Raw genomic sequence first — 18881 nt, forward strand, 5'->3', positions numbered from 1 at the left:
CAAACACTGGTTTTATATATATATATATAAAATAAAATTGGATATGTGATATCTAATTTCTTTCTTTTTGATTTTGGAGGCATGAGCCACCACTGCCTGGCTGAGATATCTAATTTCTTAAAAACTATTGCAAACTTATATTGGTTGATTGTAGGAGGCACAGAGATCTCTGGGCTCACAGATAAGCACTAGGGGAACCTGGAATGTTAGTACACAGGGTTGCTCCTTCAAGAAAAGGAAGACAACCTGTTAACCACCCAGAAAGCTAGGTGCTTACTAGCCTTTGTGCTGTGTGGCTAGACTTTCCAGGCACCTGATCCTCTCCTAGACTCTTATCCTAAGCAGTTGTTTCTCTCAGTCAATCTATATAACCCATCTTAATGATTGTATGAACAGTTTCAGTGTAGACATGTCTGATCTATATCTAGCTTACTTTGTTTCTCAAGGAGATTTATGTATACTTTATTGCATATGCAGGACTGAGTTAATCACTACCAAATTGTGCTATGCTTAAATATGTCAAAAAATAAACTACTTGGAGTCAGTCTACAGAAGTTTGAACCAACACCTGCTGGAGTTGTGTCAAACCAAGCTGCCTTCTTGCTGTCTAAAGATTAGCCCTCTGTAGGCCTGTGAAAGTCACAGAGATCCCCAGAATTGATATGGCTATGCTATACAATGGATGACTTAGTTTTTAACAAGTTGCAAAATAAAGTAGAACAGTATATGGAACAATGCATAAAATAAGTATTTGCAGGATGGAAGACAGTTTATTTGTAAAGGTGAAAGCTCCATTCAAACTAAATGCCTTTATGCAGGCCTATTATTGTTATTCTTTTCTAGTTATTTCTATAGCATCATTTCTGTGTTTAGACACACAAATATTTTACAATATGTTGCAATTGCCTAGAGCATTCCAATACAGTAACATGTTTTAGATGTCTAGAGCTTAGGAATAAGACTAAACAATGGCAGGTTTGCATAAACCAACTCTGTAATGATTAACTACTACATTTCTCAAAACATACCTCTATCAAGGAATTCTACATGAATAGAAAAACACAACAGATATATGACTGTATACATGTTGAAGGCGGGTTTGTCTGCTTTACCTGTAAGGAGTTGTCTAAAAGAAAAATAATAATGCAATCCACTCTAGCTTTTTGTTCAAGTCTACATTTCTTTTTTCTTCTGAGGTAGGGCCTCATACTTTGTAGCCCCGGCTGTCTTAGACCTGGTAGGCCTATAACTCATAGATATAAGCTTGCTTCTTTTTTCTGAGTGCTGGGATTAAAGGTGTGTGTACCACTACCATACACAGTACCATACCTGGCCATAGTCTCAGAATTCTAAGTATCTTTTTTTTTTTTCCTGGATATTCAGTATTTTCATATATATCAATTTAATTTCATGCCTGTTTGACACAAAGAGACTATTTCCTACCTGAACTTGCAAGGCCAAGAGATATACAGGTTAAGTGGCCTGTCCAAAAGGCGAAGTCAATGGAATGAAGGGAACATAGCTCTCCTTACATCTGACTTCTAGTCTTTCATTCTGACTTACTAATTTCTCTAATAGTGTGGCTGAGGTCAGCAATCCTTAAAAATGTTTGTTACTTTTTAATTTAATGTGTGTTTATATGGGCACACTTTTGTCACTTTTTAATTTAATGTGTATGTATGTGGACACACGTGTGCACATGAAGGCCAAAGGGACAACTGGTAGGGGTTGGCCTTTCCCCACCACATGAGTAGCAGAGTTCAAACTCAGGTTGTCAGACTTGGAAGCAAGCACCTTTACCCACTGAGCCATCTTACCCAGACAGAGGTTAGTAATCTTTTCTTGTTTTTTGAGACAGGGTTTCTCTGTGTAGCCCTAGCTGTTTTGGAACTCACTCTGTAGACCATGCTGGCCCTGAACTCAGAGAGGTTCCGCCTCTGCTGGGATTAAAAGTGTGGGCCACCACCTGGCCTAATCTTAATGAATAGGAAAAGAGACACGGGACAAAAAGAAGAGACTGAATTAGTTTGCTAGTAAAAATACCCACAGGAGAATGATAGCAGAAAATGAGAGAGGGTAGATAAGAAATGAAGGACTTATCACTCAACATTAACTTAGCAGTGGCTCTGTACTAGACAAAGAGCTGGAATACTGTCACAAACATTGCTGACATAGTAGTAGTTCCCCATCTTACAGAACTTGAAGTGAAGCAGTGAAAAGAGGTCATTAAGCAAATATGCAAATTATGCAAGTAGAATGGTTATAAATGACAAACAGAAAAGACACAACATGTAACAAGTGTACACCAAAGCATTTTGTCCTGTTTTTAACAGTGACCCATTTGTTGTGGGCAAGGACCTGTAAATGTTATACACACATTAGTTCTTCAACACATCAATTCTAAGAAGGATCCCTAAAGCTACCCAGCTTTACTATTCAGGTCAGAAAGTGTCTGTTTTTGGAACTTCATTCACAAATGGAAAATCTCTGATACTTGTCTTCGTGTCAGTACTTGACATTCATCCTCTTTGAAACATTTACAGAATGCCAGGCTGCTGGACTCTGCATACTCATTTACCCATTCCCTTTCCTTTTGAACTGAGTTGCATGTTGTACCTAAGAAAATTAGTAACCAGTGTCCTTGGGGGAGAAGGTCATTGGAGCTGGAGGGATGGCTCAACAGTTTAAGAGCACTTGTTCTTGCAAAGAATTCCCAGCACCCATTGGGAGTTCACAACCACTTAGAGGCAGGTGAACTTGGGAGTCTACTTGCTGTCATGTTACCAGAGTTTTCTGATAGTACAATGTTTGAAGACTTTCAATTGACAACAGAATGTATGCCAAGACCTCCAGCTGGAAATGTTATTTTACCAAAATCCAATGATCTTAATAATTTCCTTTTCTTCTAGAAGTGACAGACATTCCTAGTTAGGATCCTAGACAACTTCAAACAGACGAACCCTTGAGCTGCATTCACCATTCAAGGGATCTCATATATGCTACAGAATCTCTGTAATTCTAAGCAATTCCATAGCAGGTAGAGTCACTTGGTCTGAAAACAGGACATGCAAGTTGTAGACCTGAACTTTAAACTAACATCAGGGCCAGTTGGTGGTGGATCTCTGTGATTGAGGCCAGCCTGATCTACAGAGTGAGTTCCTGTCTCGGGAGAAAAAAAAAAAAAAAAAACAAAAAAGAAAAAAGAGAGAGGAAAGAAAGAAAATTAACATCAGGAACTCCACTTCACATCAGGATCCTCAAAGACTTACTTTCTCCTGAAAGTAGTTTGCTGACAAGTTATAAATTTCCACCGTGCCATCTGTTCGTGAAACAGCCAATCTGTTTGACTGGTTATTGTAAGCCACACAGCGGATGCCTGATGGAACATAATTAAAGAAACGTACTCGATGGACCTTAAATTCACCCATTCCTGGGGGGACAAAAAGAACCATTGTTAAATATTAGCTGGAGAATCTCCCATGCATTCATACAACTTATCATCACTGTTGAGAGGTTCCAAAGAGCTCTCACTGAAGTTCATTTCTAATAATGCAGTCCTGCCCCAGCAAGGCTCAAGCTCCAGAAACTCAATACGGATGCTTTAATAAATTAATCCCCAAAGGCCTACCCCATTCTTTGTCTTTTAACCTCTTGGAGGAGGAAGAAGAGAGGTTGAAAATTGGCATTTTAGCAAGAATGCTAAACTCAACTTTACTAAGTTTGCAAGTGACAGCGACGTGAGGCTGATGGGGGAGGGGAAAGGCAGAGCATAAGTGGGCAACGACAGGACTTGGTGATTTTTCCCTGCCTTCCGATCTAGCAGCTCCCGAGCACACACCTACTTGTTCGCCCGTCACAGGTCTAACCTCGAGGTTAGGAAGCCATAGGGCAGAGCCGGCACGCTCTGAAGAGCGAGAGGTGTCCGCCACCCTTGCGCTCTCCTTGGTCCCCGGAATGACTTCCACTACTCGGAACCGGCTATCTGATACAGTCTGAGGCCCCCGACCCCGGGCGAGCTGCACCCACACCTCCAGAACCCGCTGCTCCGCCTGCCGCGAGAGATTCTTCCCAAACTCACTTACCGGCCGGCACTCGATAGCCCGGACCTCGCCTCTCTCCGCCCCGGCCCCACGTGCGCGCGCGCGCTCTCTGGCTCTGTCCCGGAAGCACTCGGTGGAGCAAGGCCGGAAGTGCGCAGGCAATGCTCGCGGCGGCGGGGACGGCGGCGGGAGGTTCGGTTGTCGCCCGTTGGCCGCGCGGCGCCGCGCTCGGCGGCCGCCATTGCAGGTCAGGCCGCGGGTGGGGGGCGCGGGAGGCCGCGGGGAACGAGGCCGGAGGCGGGAACTGGGACGAGAGCGCGGAGGAGCGGCCAGCTAGGGAGCCGGGGCCGGGCGGGGCGCGCGGCTCGGGGAGAAGAATGGCGAGCGGAGGGGCGGGGAGCGCGCGGGGGAGGGGCGCATGCCGGGCCAGGGAGCTTGAGGGCCGCGGGGGCCGAGGCTAGCCCACAGCGGTCCCGGAGCCTGGGGACGATGAGCTGTACAGGGACGGAAGGAAGGGAGCGAGCGAGCTGGGCGGAGTGGGAGCAGAGTGGGAAGACTGGCTTGAGCGCGGGCGGAGGACGGAGCAGGGGGCGGCGCGGGCCCAATCCTCGAGGTATGTGTGGGGAAAGGGACTCAATCCTCGGTCGGGAGGCCTCTGGAGTCGAGTGGACCTGGAACCCAGAAAGTAGCGGGAATGGCAGAAGGAGGCTTAAATGGGGGTTGGGCGGAGCCGACAGAAACGTGAGGCTTGTGCCGGGGGGACATTTATTTTAAATCATGGGTCGGGGGAGGAAGCTGCCGGGAGATATTATTTGGAGGGTGGTTGCAAAGTGATCTCGAGTGCTTTGTGGGTGGAGTGAAGCCTAGACTTTGGGGGGAGGTGTCCCAAGAGAAGCGGGACAGGAAACGATTTGGATAGTATTGAATGGAAGAGGAGGGTAATGAAAGAGAATCTTTGGGAGGAAGGTGAAGGATTTGAAGACCGGTGGGGGCTGTGGAGGAGAGCAGTTTAACAAAGAGTTGGGCACGGGGGTGTGTGGGGTATCTTAGGAGGTAGATGTGGGGTTAAACGCCTTGGTTAGACAATTTCAATAGTAGTCTGGGACAGTTTGAAAGGAGTTATAGAAAGGGGGGCAGGGAGTTGCAGAAAGTGGGTGGGCTTATCAGTAGAAAGAGTTTGTCTTGTTGAAAGAGTGGGAGGGGACTAAGGGTGGAGGAGATAAAAGAAATGGGAAGGAAAATCCTCACAATTGCTGCGCGGCCAGAAAGGGTTGGGAGGAAGAGGCTGTGATGCCAGGAAGTGGAGGAAAGGTTGAGATGGGGTGGCAGAGTAGCAGAAGATGGAGAAAACCGGAGTAACTCAAATCGACCGAAGCCATCTTTTCTACCCATTGTCTACAAATAACAGTAATTGATTCCCTCCAATGGAGGAATCCTACCACGTGATGGGAACGTACCACGTGTATGCATAGTGTCTAAACACGTTTTGAAAACATTCTTCACTGATGAAAAGTTCGGAAGCATTCAGTTCCATCTTCCCTCCACAGCCCCTTTTTGGAGGGGAGCAGGTGTCTCATTTAAAGTAGTTCAGACTTTAACCCCATCAAGAAACAAAGTCCCCTTAGAAATTAGGATCCCTTCCAGTCACAAAACCACCACGACACTGAAAATAAAAGTGATTTGTATTCAGTAATATATAAAACTTCCTCCACTGCTCATTTTGCAGAAAGGCACATAGAAAAATAGTTGTCATATTTAGAGAAATGACCTAGAGCTTAATCCCTGAGGCAATTTGGTAAACCCTGACTATAGTGTTTGAATTGTTCTCCAGTTTCAAAGTTGATTTTGATGACCTACTTACTGCTTTTATGGGCTGTTTTTATTTCACTGTAAATATTGACAATAATTATCGAATGTGTTATTAGTGATATTCTACTTGACATACTAAGAGATGTTTAACTTTTTTATACTTTAAAATGGTTAACCATTTTTATCCTAATTTTTAAAGAAATGAATTTTAAAGTGTAGTTTTGGAAAATTACAAGATTCCCTTTTAAACAGGGAAAAGTAAAAATAGTGGTAAAGTTAGTGCCAATCTTGTACATTTTTTAAAATACACATCGGGAAAGTGAAAGATAACATAAGATGCTTAGATGTGTTATAATGGACTTTTTTTTTTTTTTTTCCAGACAGGGTTTCTCTATGTAGCCCTTGCCATCCTGGAACTCACTCTGTATGGAGACAAGGCTGATATAATGGATGCATATAAAACATTATTTAGTCCTTGAAATTTTTGTATGTTAAATCATTGAGTCACAGTCCTTTGTTTTTCTATTTGTATGATTAGGTATATATTGTACCACATTATTTTGGGAAGTTACCATTATAAGGGTCATTGATGAGGTTGTTCCCTAAGATACTAGTAATCCTTGAATATGTAATGATGTAGAGAGCAGAGGATGAGAGTTGAGTTTGGTCAGTGATTAAAATGAACCCAGGGCAGAAATGTCCTTGGTCCTCATGGCTTCTTTAACTACTTTGATGTATTAGCTTAAATCATTAGCTACTTTTGTGGCAAGTTACAAGATTGCTTGCAGTTTTGTAGGAGAATGAGGCCAATTGGAAGGCAGCGAGATGTCAGAAGTACTGGATGAGAAGGGGCTGGTGGGAGGACTGAAGACACACCATACTGTGGAGTGGTTAATATCACATTAACTTTCTACTTGCTAGCTATGTGACCAGTTGCTTAACCTTTAGCTTTTCTAAGCCTGCTTCCTCACGTATAGAGTGTGATGACCACATCAGAATGAAATGAGATAATCCAGTTAGTGCTGCAAAAGATAAACCATATGAGCTCTTTTTGTATTGATAACACTGCATAAACAAGCCAAATCTGAGACCAGCCTAGGAATGGTTGTTGTCTCTTAGTGTTAGAATGAAGTGAGAATGAAGATTCAGAGATTGATGGCCTTCAGAGAATTTTCATTGTATGTTTTTGTTCTTTGTTACTACTAACAAAATTTGGCTTATTACAGGTTAAGCATTTTTCATTTCACATGAGAAGTGCTTCGGACTTTGAAATATTTCCATCAACTTAGTAGATGAGCATATTTATTTAAACAGATAAAACTGGGAAACCTGAATTTGATAGAGTGGCCTAATATGCTTTAAAATTTTCATATTTGGTAGCATTTCATGTTTTAAATTAGAGATGTTCTGCTTATACTATACTTGGCCGCCACCTCTTTTGCAGTTTTTTTTCCTTCCTATCCTCAATGAGATACATACCAATTTTTATTTTTAGGAACAGAGTCTTACTGTGTGGCTGGGTTGTATCTCAGTCTTTCTGCCTCAGCCTCCCTGCAGGAATTACAGATGTAAGCCACCACACCATTGAATAAACTACATCCTAACTAAAGTACATGTCCCTACTCCTGTCGCCCCCATCAGTTGTGTCCTCAGTTCAGTACTTAATTTAGCCCTATGGATAGTTGTTCAGCAATGGAATTTAGGTGCTACAGGGAATTTTAAGGCATGAAAGTAAGATTTTAAAATTTACTAAAAAGAATTTAAATATTTCCTAGTACTTCTTATTTGGTAAATACACCCTCATATACCTAAAGCACATGCATATATCAATATATAGGTGCACCTAAACTAGACTGATCCACAGAACTTGCATTTCTTTACATTATACATATGTAAAGAACCAGGCTGATGGGTATAGCAAAAGAATGTCCAAGCTCTGGGCCAAGAATTACTATTTTTAGGGGCATTGCCAGATGTTTGTCACTATCAATTAAAAAAAAAGCCCAGACAAGGCCTCTTGCATCTCAGTATAAAGATGTATGTTTTCAACTGAGCCCCATGGGTAGGTATGCAAGTGCCACTCTGGCTAAGAGGTCAGATGTCTGCTTTTCTTAGTCCATTATGAATTCTTGTTCTGATAGGAGACTATCCAGTAAGCAGAGAATGCACCAAAAATACCTTGTTAACCTCATTGTCTCTATTTCATTCTTGTGGATAAAAATCATAAAAATCGAAATTAGTTTTCAGGAAGTATGGTATTTTGGGTGTGTGTCTTGGTGGTGGTTCCACTGTATACCTACAAGCTTTCAAAGGTTTTCCTTTTCCTCCCATCTCATAAGCCCACTGCTGCTACATATTTAGTGTTTTAGTTTTGAAGATTTGAACTCCGGTGCTCATACTTGAGCGACTGAATCTACTAAACCATCTTCTTAGTCCCAGGAAGAAGGTTTTTATCTTCTCCTCTATGCTTAGAATATGATATTCACTTATGTGACTTATCTGTTAGTGTCCTTAGACCTCCTTATTCTGTTGTGGCTTATACTCATCATCATACACTGACTGCATCGACAGTCATCAAAAGCTTATTTGAAAGAACTTGGCCTTTTACAGTCTTATTGCATACTTTTTAAAAATACATTTATTATTTTTTCTTATTTTACATATCGATCCCAGTTCCCTCTCCCATGCCCCCCCTCCGTCCCATTCCCCTCCCCCACTCCACAGGGAGGGTGATGCCTTCCAGGAGGGATCATCAAAATCTGTCAAGTCATTAGGAGTAGGGACTAGGCCCTCCCTCCTGCCTTTAGGCTAAGGGAGTATCCCTCCATGGAGAATGTGCTCTCAAAGTCCTTTGTACACCCCAGGGATAGATACATCCTGGTTCCACTGTCAGAGGTTCCCTTAGACTACCCCGGCCTTCTAACTGAGACCCATGTTTAGGGGGACCGAGTCAGTACAATGCTGGTTTCCCAGCTATCAGTCTGGGGGGTTCATGAGCTCCCACTTGTTCAGGTCAGCTATCTCTGTGGGTTTCTGTAGCCTGGTCTTGTCCTCTTTTATCACTCCTCCCTTTCTGCAACCAGATTCCAGTGTGTATTGCATACTTGATGAATTATAGTCAAAGACTTAAAATCCTGAATTGCTTACTTCACAATCTGAAAAAAATAGCTGTTCTCAATAAGCTATGAGTCTAAACAATCTTGCATGTGTTATATTTAGTCATGACACTAGTGAGTCATAATGTAGGTGTTAGCCCCTAGTCATTTAGTGACCTGTGTGTGATCATACAGTAGCTTTCCACCTTACAAGCTAGAACCTGAACTTCAGTCTTTTGAATTTGGATTGTTGTCCTTTCATTTCAGAAGTGCTTTGGAAGCAGGGCTTAGTGCCATGTGCCTTTGATCCAGTACTCAGGAGGTTGAAATGGAAGGATTGCAAGTTCAAAGATGGACCTTGTCTCAAAAAACTATTTAGGTCAGGGTCTGCCACTGGTCTTGTCATATATACAAAGATCTTTGCTTTTAAAGCTGATAAATTGCCTTTTCTTGGGGAGGGCCACAACCTGTTTTGGTCCAGAGTCTAATTTATTAAAGGTTCTAGTCTTGGTGCCCTTTTGCTGTTGTGAACAGCACTTAAATATGTTGTCACTGACTGCCTAACTTCTTGATTCCTTTTCATTCTTGCTGGCATTTGGTTTTGTCCTCTGGGAAGGGAAAATAGGTAGTAATTTTTAAGTAACTAGATGTCCCAGTTTCCTGTCTTGGCTTTACTATCTATACTCTAGTTGAATATATACCACATATGAATAATTGATTACATCTGTGTATGACCCAGTAGCCTCAACTACAAAATAGGAGCAAGTACTATCTCTTATTATATAGCTGTCATGTTGACTGAGATACCATGTTCACATGTGCATAGCATGTGGTCCATAGTTTAAAAAAAAATCAAAATATGTTAGCTGCTGACTCAATGTTTTAGGTGCTCTGGAAAGAGGTGCTGAGGCTGAGGCAATCCCAGGCCTCCCTTGGTTGTGTTTCAAGTCCTTGGCTTAAACAGAAAAAAAACAAAAACAAAAAACAGGGGGGGGGGATGATTAGTGTTTTTGATAGATTTGAGTACAATTATAAAACCTGTTGCTCTTTTACACCATGTCTGGTAACACTATATATTATATTGTCTTATTCAATAGACAACCATAGACTTTGGTCCCCCAGTTCAATCTCATTCTTCTTGAATTGCAGACAGAGAGCAAATGAAGCCAGATAGCATTAACCTTTTAGGGTACTCAAAATTACCACCAGGTGGCACTGTTGTATAATGTGAAAGTGTAAGAGTATTTTTCAAATCTAAGTGGTCACTGGAGTTGATTGTCACATTAGAGTGGCATATGTCTTTGATTCCACAACTCAGGAGACAGAGGAAGATGGATTCTGAGGTCAGCCTGGTTTGCACAGTTCCAGGATAGCCAGAGTTACATAGTGAAAACCTGTCTCAAAAAAGAAAGAAATCACCTTCTGATTTGCTGGAGTACACCTTAGTATATCAGCAGTCCAGTTGTTGTCAGCAACTGTACTCAATATGTTCAAAATCAGCAAGAAAACCTAGCCCTTTTGAAGCATTGCTAGGGCAGTGGAGAACCTGCTTAAGCACTTAGAAAAGTGCCTGCCACACATTGGGCTGGGAGTGTGGTGTACTGGCCTGCCATGTATGAAGCCCTGGGTGAGGTCCCTGACAACGTAGAGGCAGCAGAGTCAGAAATTCAAGGTCATCCTCAGTTACGTAGAGAATTCAGGGACAGCCTGGACTAGAGATCCCTTCTTAAAGGGAAAAGGTACCTATCATAGAATTAAGTGATACATTATAATTATTGTTGCCCTAAAGGTGTTTTTTCTTTTTTTTCCAGTTTTTCAGTTGCTTTTTTAAAGAAAGAAGGCTCATGGTGCAAATTGTTATTTCCAGGTGAGTATGTTTTAGTATTTTATCTAGCTTGAATGTCAAGGGCTATGCTGGTTTCACACTATCCTGAAAGAATTAGAGTGCTCGGCTGTCTCTTAATAAATTTTTGCATTTAGATCTCTATTTTCAGTTCCCAGCACTGCCCAATTTCCCAAGAACTTGTATTCAACAGAGTTCTTTTGGGCCTGTAATGGTGGTATGGGTGTAGAACACTCCTCATCCTTCACCGCTCAAAAATATTGTAACCACCAGCCCTTTGCTTGTAGTGCGGGGGCTGGAAGCCTGGCACAATGGGTGCTGATGGAGCTACAGGGAGAGATCGAGGCTCGCCACAGCAGCGGACTAGCTGGAGCCCTCCTGGGAGACCTGCATTACACCCCTGAGGTGAGGAACCCTCCTGGGAGACCTGCATTACACCCCTGAGGTGAGGAACCCTCCTGGGAGACCTGCATTACACCCCTGAGGTGAGGGCCTTTTCTTCCCTGCCTTATGCCTCAGTACAGCAAGCTACACTGAGGTGGTACTCCCAGAACCCAGTATGAGGACTGTCCTCAGGTTTGTTGCTCGAGGTTTAGCCAGTCTGCAGAGCTCCTTGCTGTTCCCCCACTTCTGCAGTAGCAAGGAAATGGAGCCTTGGGGAATCTGCAAGGGTCCTAAAAGCAGAAATGCTTTTTATATGGGGCTAGAAAGAATAAAAAGGGCACAAGGGTGGATTGTCCAATGTGGTTTTTTAGCAGTGGTAGAGCCAGACTAGGGGCTGTGAGGAGCCAGCATTGCTGCCAAGAGCGGCCTTAAAAAGCACCTGAGAGGAATGGCCTTGCCCTCAACCTCAGGCATCTCCTTCTTGTTCTGCCAAAGGGAATTCCTGTGCTGATCGTGGGGCATCATATCCTGTATGGGAAAATCATCCATCTGGAGAAACCTTTTGCGGTACTTGTCAAACACACTCCTGGGGAGCAGGACTGTGATGAGCTTGGTCAAGAGACTGGCACCCGGTATTTGGTGACAGCACTCATCAAAAACAAAATTCTTTTCAAAACTCGCCCTAAGCCTATTATCACCAACGTCCCCAAGAAAGTATGAAAGAACCCCGGATTTTCCTTAGAGAGCGGCCAACTCCTTGGACTCGTGCTCCACTGCCACCTCGAGGACGGCTGGACGGTTCCCTGGGACCACAGGGAGGGCCTGTTATGAACACGGGCCACCCAATGGGTGTGAACTCAGATCCTTTCCTTATGGCAGCAGGTTCTCTTGGTGGAAACCTGGCTCCGTTTCCAAGGAATCCAACTTCTTTTCCAAGTTCATCAGGCTCATTGGCTTCAAATCCAGCACATTTTCCTGCTGGTGCTCGTGACCCAAGCATGGCGACTTTTCCAAGAGGGATGAATCCCACTGGTACCGGTGCAGTTTCTTTTCCAAGGCCTGGTGGTCTTTTAGGACCAGGACCAGGACCAGGTTTAAACCCTAGAACGGGGGCTCTTCCAGGCCCAGGGCCTATGTCTAACCCCAGATTAGGAGGGCTTCCTGGCCCTGGTCCTATGGCTAACCCAAGGGCAGGTGGGCTCCTGGGAGCAAGTCCTGACCCTAGAAGTGGTGGTCCAGTGGGTCCTGGATGTATACCAAACCTGAGGGCGGGTGTCTTATCCTCTGGTACTGGTCCTCCCAATCCTAGGCCAGTTGGCCTGGGCCCTGGACCAAGTCCTAATCTGAGGTCAAGCTTTTTAGGTACAAACTCGGCTCCTAGGTCGGGTATGTTTCCAGGCCCAGGCCTGGGGCCAAACCCACGAACAGGTGGTTTAGGTCCAGGCCTTGGACCCAACCCAAGAGCTGGTGGCCTAGGCCCAGGCCCAAATCTGGACACCAGAACAGGTGGCCTCTTGGGTACAGGATCTGGTCTTAACTTAAGAATGGCTGGACCTCAAGGCTTAGATCTTGCCCCCATTCTAAGGGCAGCAGGTCTTTTAGGAGCAAATTCAGCTTCTTTCTCACAGGCTTCTGGAAACATGGGCACAAACCCACCTACCATGACAAGAGTACCTGGCCCCATAGGCCCAAACACAGGTCCTGGCTCTCGAGGGATTGGCCTTCCAGGGCCAAATCCCTCTGCCATACCAAGGGCTCCTGGCCCCATGGGCCCTAATTCAGCTCATTTCTCAAGGCCAGGTGGCCCAATGGGGGTTAATGCTGGAGCTTTTCCAAGAGGGACAGGATCAGGAGGACTGAACCCAACTGTCTTTTCTCAGTCTTCTGGTACATTGGCTTCAAATCCAGGTACATTTCAGAGGTCTGCTGGTCTCCAGGGCTCAAATCCAGCAATTTTCCCAAGAGCCTCTGGGCCACTGGGCCCCAACCAAGCCAACTTTCCAAGGACCACTGGCCTTCAGGGTCCAAGTCCAGCTGCCTTCCCAAGATCTGCTGGTCCATTAGGCCCAGGTCAAGTTACTTTCCCGAGGTCAGCCGCTGGGCATCTTGGCTCTTCTCCAGCAGGCCCTGTGGGTATCAACCCAGCTCCTTTTGCAAGGCCAACAGGAACCCTGGGTCTTAACCCAGCTTCCTTTCCAAGGATGAATGGCCCTGTAACCAAGACTGTGGTCCCATTTCCTAGGGTAGGCAGCCTTCCTGGTTCAAATCCAGCTGCTTTCCCCAGACCAGGGGGTCCAATGGCTGCAATGTACCCAAATGGAATGTTACCCCCTTAAATACCATTTTTCTTCCAGGACCACCTTGTTTTTCAAGCACTGTGGTTCTGGGTTGGGGCCGTCTCTTAGATAAAGAGTAGATCTGGAGCTACAGTCCGAAGAACATAGCTTGGGCTCAAGTTCAAATGAGCATTCTTTTTCCTCTGCTTTTTTCTTGACTAAAGGCAAATGTTATTTGTGAAACACGGCCTATGGCAGACAGGGATGATCCTGGCCTCAAGAAAAAGGGTCTCTGGCCCTCTAGAAGCTTGCTGTGCTTTTGTCCCACAGCTTTCTGCCCCTTGTTTCTTACTAGTTTCTTGAATTGTTCTTGTGGACTTTTCCTCAGGGATTCATTGGCCTGCAGGTCCTAATTGCCTGCTCACCACTGGAGAACTGGCTCACTTGCTATCTGGTGATGCTGCATTGGTGAGCAGGCCATGCTCCAGTAACTCTGACCTGGGCACCCTGGACCTGGTCATGTTCTACTGCCAGACCTTTCCCTGGGGGCTTGAACACAGAATGGGGAGGTGGACACTCATGTCACAGATCCCACCATATTTCTGCTTGACTGGGCCTGCAGCTCCTTTCTCCTGGGACTTAGGTGGCCAGATTTAAGGCTCCTCCAATCATCCAGCTCCTCTCCACTGGAACTCCCAATCAAAGAACCTCAAAGCTTACACTGATGTGGATGGGAATTGGGGAATTGGGGTGGGGGTGGAGGGATGAAAGGGAGAATCACTGTGCTTTGTTCAGCCTGATGTGAAGGATGGTTGGTGTTTTTCCTGCATTGTATCTTTTCTTACTGTTTCTTTAATAAATGGGATGAGAGGGCTGCTGCTGTCATTCCATTTTGTTCTCTCTTCGACAGAGGGCACGTTTAATCTTTGCATGTCTTTGTTTTGGTGTGACAACAACCCTGTATTACCTGCCATCCAACATGCTTGAATTTGAGGGAACACGCTTTGGTTTACTGTCAGTCTTCTGTTTCTGTTTTGCATAGTAGAACTGGAATTTTTTGATTGGGAGACTTCATTTGATAATTATTTTCATGAGATCCAGACTCACTGATATGACACATGCATGTTCCATACCTGGTTGGCCTTATGACTTAATTCCCAAAATTGAGGCAACTGTACCCTATTTTTGAAATTTTTTAAATCAGCATTTTTAATTTTTGAGAGGTGCGTGTGCACTCATACTGGTGCTGCACATATGGAAGTCAGAGGACAATTGGGGGTGGGGCAGGGGTCTTCTACCATATGGATCCCAAGGACTGAACTCAGGTCATCAGGCTGGGTAGTGGGTACCTTTATTCCTGGGCCATCTTGTTGGCCTCTTACCCTACTTCTGAATTCCACTGTTAACATTTCTATCATTGGCCTCTTGAAAACTAGAATGAAGGAGCCAGTTCATTAAGCACAAGAGGACATAATTCAGAGATCCCAGCTGTTTCTTTTGATCTGAACTGTGCCTTTAACCTCATGTGTTGAAGGCTTGGTCCTCAGCAAGGCTCTTTGATAGAGGTAGGAGGTGGATTCTTGAACATGAGTGGAAAAGCAGCTCTGTTGATAGAGTCATGATTTAAGAGGCTAACTGGTAAGTGGTGCAGACTTTAGGAGGCAAAGCACAGCTGGAGAAAGTTAGTAACTGAACATAGCCTCGAGGGGTATGTTTTGTCCCTTGTTTCCTCTAGCTCCTTGCTTCCCTGCAGCTTCTAGGTGAGTAGCTTTGCTTGAGTACAGGCTCCCTTCTATAATACTCTTTACCAGTGCCCAGAAATGGAGTCAATCCATGAGAGACCAGAAACGTGAGCCAGAGTGAACCTTTCCTCCTTAAGTTCACTTTGGTACTTTGTCACAGCAATGGACACACCAGCGTTATGTACGAGTTTTTATTTTTATAAGTGCAATAAAAAATTCTTGACCAGAAAACAACAACAAAAACCCTAATCTCCAAGGACAATGAAAATGTCAGTGCCAGAAGCAGCCACTCGTCGTTGCCAGCAACAGGTTGGCAGCTGCCTTGTCACCCAGAATTGTTTGCATTTTTGTGTCATCAGGGCTTGGTGGTAGCCCATTAAGGTCAATTTAACACTAACTGTGGAGTCAAGCTCCTCTGAGAGAAAGGTGGCTAGGGCCAGTTGTGGCTGGCACGGGGCACCATCAAGCTGCCACAACAACATTAGGAGTACAAGAAACAGCACCAGAATGGCACTTGCAGTGAACAACAGAGATGGAGTTGTATTGGGGTGGGGGGTGGGGAGTTAAGAAACTCAGGTCCCTAATGGTGCTGCACAGTACTCTGAGCAGTGGAGAAGCTAGAAAGTATGATGACCCCTGAGGCCCATCCAGCTCAGGATGCTGATAATCATCACTGTAACAGCCAGGTCCAGCCAAGTTGAGGTTAAAACTCTTGACAGTCAATGTTAAGAAAGGAGCTTACAGCAGCCAATGTCTCAATCCCATGGCCTTTAGAGAAGAGCTAAAAGAAAGGCACTCCTGAGCCATAAGTTGAGGAGGATGATCTCTGCCTTGGATGGTAAGGAGTTACAGAAGGCTTGGCAGAGAAGAGGACTAAGCTGGTGGGGGAGATAGATCAAGAGATGCCATCAGTGCTGATGGAGGAGTTTGGGGAGAACTGCCGCAGTGCTTTACACTTGCAGGACCTCACTGAGCAGCGTGCCATTAATTCCAAGGACAGACTGATCTTTACCTTTAAAGACAAAAGGAATGCTGTAAGAGGAGGAGGATGTACTGGTGAGTGTGAACCTGGTGGATACAAAGTTGGCCAAGAAGCATGTGAAACTATGGAAGTAGCCCTAGCACCTGCTTTGCACCTAGCCCTACTATGCAGGTGGTCTTGACACAGCAAAATCTTTACTCTTTGGTAGATAAATAAGTGGGGAATCAGAGAGGAACTGGCTAGACACCTTTTATATGAACTAGAGTGATACCACCAATGATCTCATGAATGAGAATTGGCATAGAACTGGGTTAGCCTGCAACTCCAAGTTCAGCAAGGCCTCAGCTCATTTCTAAGTATTTCACACTCAAGGAGATGGTGATCTGTAAGCAGAATGGGAAAAGGCCTTGAAGTGGAAGTGCTGGAAGATGACATATAGCCTCTTGAGCATTAGACTCAAAAGGGGGACTTAGGTTCCATACTGCTGGGCAAAGGTCAGCACCAACCACCCAGAGTGGAGAGGTGGTTCTAGAGAAAGAGGAGCCAGTATCTTCAGCCTGCATCCTCACTAGATGATGCTGGAGTAGAGAACATGGAGGATGGCAGAGGTGGAGCTCCACCATCAGAGGAGCAGAAGGAAAAGGCAGTTGAAGTTGCAGAAGCAGCTGGGGGTGGGGTGGATGAAGGCATTGGTTGTGCTCCCTGCAATGACTGCAACAGCTGTACTACAACATTGAGAAAGATGGTAGAACTTGTGAACCAGGAGAAGGGTCATTCTGAGGAATTCCCACCTGTGATTGTCTGGCAACCTGGAGGAACAGGAGAAGCTCCTGGATTTGAGTTAATTAAGGATCATATCCTTAGTCTGAGTCAGGGAAACCTGAGCTGGAGCATGGCTAACCCATGTAAGTGACTGAGAACTCTACCACCATCCCTGGACAAGGAGCTTCTTGTGAAAAGAGGGCTGGTCACAGCTCCATTGCTGGATACTACAGTATGGAGTATGGCCCCAGCATGTTGTGCCTCCTCCACACAACCCCCCCCCCCCCAGCCATGTACAGCATTGAGAACACCATTAAATACAGACAGCAAAAGGACTGCCACTGTTTTGATATGAAGGGCTTGGGCAAGATGAAGATAGAGCAGTGAAGAAGAGGAGCTCCAGCTGCACACTCTGCATGTGACTTTGCTTGAGAGGCAAAGGGCCCATGCATTGTGCTCAGTGGCTGCGCCAAGAACATGATATGAACATCACCAAGTAAAGCCACCTCCATTCTGATTTCCCCCCACCCTTAATGTTAAATAAAGTTCCCTCCTTATTTTTTAAAAAAGCAGGTAAAAATAAATATGTTTATAAATTGTAGAAATAATACAAAAGAGGCTGAAATTGTCAATGAGGAAAAACCAAAATGAGTCTCATTGTATAAAGGCTCTTCCCTTTGTAAGAAACAGGATACAGCTGTAGACCCAGTTTAGTTTTGCTGCTGAAAAACTTATAAAATAAATTAGAAAATCCAGTCGAGGTCAAATGTTGTAAGCTCACTACTGTACCTGCATTTTTAATCTGAGGAAAGTTGGCCACAGTGCAAGGCAGAGGAGCTGATCGTAGGACAACCAGTTTTCATCTAGAGTCCATTGTCCTGTACTAACCTTCAAGTAAAAGCTGAAGAGAAACACACCCTTAGTAAAGTCAGCCCTGTGGTTGACTGACTGGATTGCCTCCATTGTAGTGCACAAAATAGTTCACTTAGCAGAAGGGCCCAGAATAACCACCTTTAACAAATGGCTGCTGCTTCCCAGCAGCCATTGGTTGGGCTTGACATCAGCTAGCAATTTTATTGGAAACTTGAGGTCTGTGTGCTATGGCAACTGTTAGCTATACCTGGAAAACCTTGTGTTCATGAGAGGAAGGGAAATCCCAGGGTTTGTCCATCTGTGGTTCGAAGTGCACTTCATTCCTTTGTAGGAAGCACCTATGTACACTGCTCTCCGCCTTAGTGTTGGTTCTGAGAGGTTAGCTGGCCCCTCTTGAGAACAAATGTTTGGGAAAAGTATAAGCAACCCCTAAAGTCAAAGGCTTAATCATGATCCCAGGTTTCAGATCCAAAAGCCAAGTCTGGTCTTGATTTCAAAACGATATAAAAAAACTTCTCATCACTCCCCAAAAGAAGCAGGGAAGTCAAGCAGCTATGAGGGGTATAAGAAGACTGAAGGCTGTTGGACCAGTTCCAGCTCCTAGTTTGGTTCCTGGACTGAAGCAGCAAATGGCGTATCCACTACATCCACTACCTGGCCATAGAGTTCCTTGGAGAAGCCACTGAGGAAAATGGATGGTCTCAAAGATGATCAGCGTGGATTTGAGGGTTCATGTGGGCAACACCAGGAAGTTTTCCATTGGGGATGATTGTCGAGAACATTTATCTGAAAGTCACACATGCTAACCAGCAGCCAAGGTTCTGACCCGATCCATGATGAAAAACTGTGATCAGAAGTTGTAGTCTTTCCATGCACGTAGGGAACAGCCTTACAATCATTGTAGGTCTTATAAGAGTTCACACTCTGCCACAGGAAGAAACTTACCAACAAAAATGAATAGTTGACTGCTGCTCAATCCCACTAGGAAACAACAACAGTGTGCCTTTGAAGAAAATGAAATATTGAGTAGGATGTCTAGCATCAGATCATAGATGAATTTGAGAGGAATTCAGGT

At 44.7% G+C, this 18881-nt stretch overlaps 2 protein-coding genes across 6 annotated transcripts in view; one reads left to right on the top strand and one right to left on the bottom strand.

The window, feature by feature from the left end:
* Nucleotides 1–4164, bottom strand: part of Utp4 (UTP4 small subunit processome component) — a 29443-nt gene extending 25279 nt beyond the window's left edge. Inside the window, exons 1-2 of the mRNA XM_051201454.1 lie at nucleotides 4083–4164; nucleotides 3270–3430 (exon numbers count right to left, since the gene is read on the bottom strand). Coding sequence (XP_051057411.1) covers nucleotides 3270–3428 — 159 coding nt within the window. The 5' untranslated portion in view covers nucleotides 3429–3430; nucleotides 4083–4164. The remainder of the gene's footprint in view (nucleotides 1–3269; nucleotides 3431–4082) is intronic.
* An 18-nt stretch (nucleotides 4165–4182) lies between these two features.
* On the top strand, nucleotides 4183–14321 carry LOC127234493 (chromosome transmission fidelity protein 8 homolog). Of its 5 annotated transcripts, XM_051201462.1 has the most exons (4): nucleotides 4183–4287; nucleotides 10756–10811; nucleotides 11075–11192; nucleotides 11667–12032. In XM_051201462.1, the coding sequence occupies exons 2-4, from the start codon at nucleotides 10789–10791 to the stop codon at nucleotides 11889–11891; spliced, it is 366 nt and encodes a 121-aa protein (XP_051057419.1). In that variant the 5' UTR covers nucleotides 4183–4287; nucleotides 10756–10788; the 3' UTR covers nucleotides 11892–12032. The 5 variants fall into 5 exon arrangements, with proteins under 5 accessions (XP_051057419.1, XP_051057417.1, XP_051057415.1 ...); XM_051201460.1 differs by lacking the exon at nucleotides 4183–4287 and having other exon boundaries at nucleotides 11061–11272; nucleotides 11667–14321; XM_051201458.1 differs by lacking the exon at nucleotides 4183–4287 and having other exon boundaries at nucleotides 11061–11232; nucleotides 11667–14321.
* The last annotated feature ends 4560 nt before the right edge of the window (nucleotides 14322–18881 follow it).

This window comes from Phodopus roborovskii, unplaced genomic scaffold, assembly GCF_943737965.1.
Source record: "Phodopus roborovskii unplaced genomic scaffold, PHOROB, whole genome shotgun sequence".
In the NCBI taxonomy this organism is placed as follows: domain Eukaryota; kingdom Metazoa; phylum Chordata; class Mammalia; order Rodentia; family Cricetidae; genus Phodopus; species Phodopus roborovskii.

Coding starts and splice junctions, on each gene's coding strand:
- LOC127234493 (XM_051201460.1), top strand. CDS start 11,888: ATGAAAGAACCCCGGATTTTCCTTAGAGAGCGGCCAACTCCTTGGACT.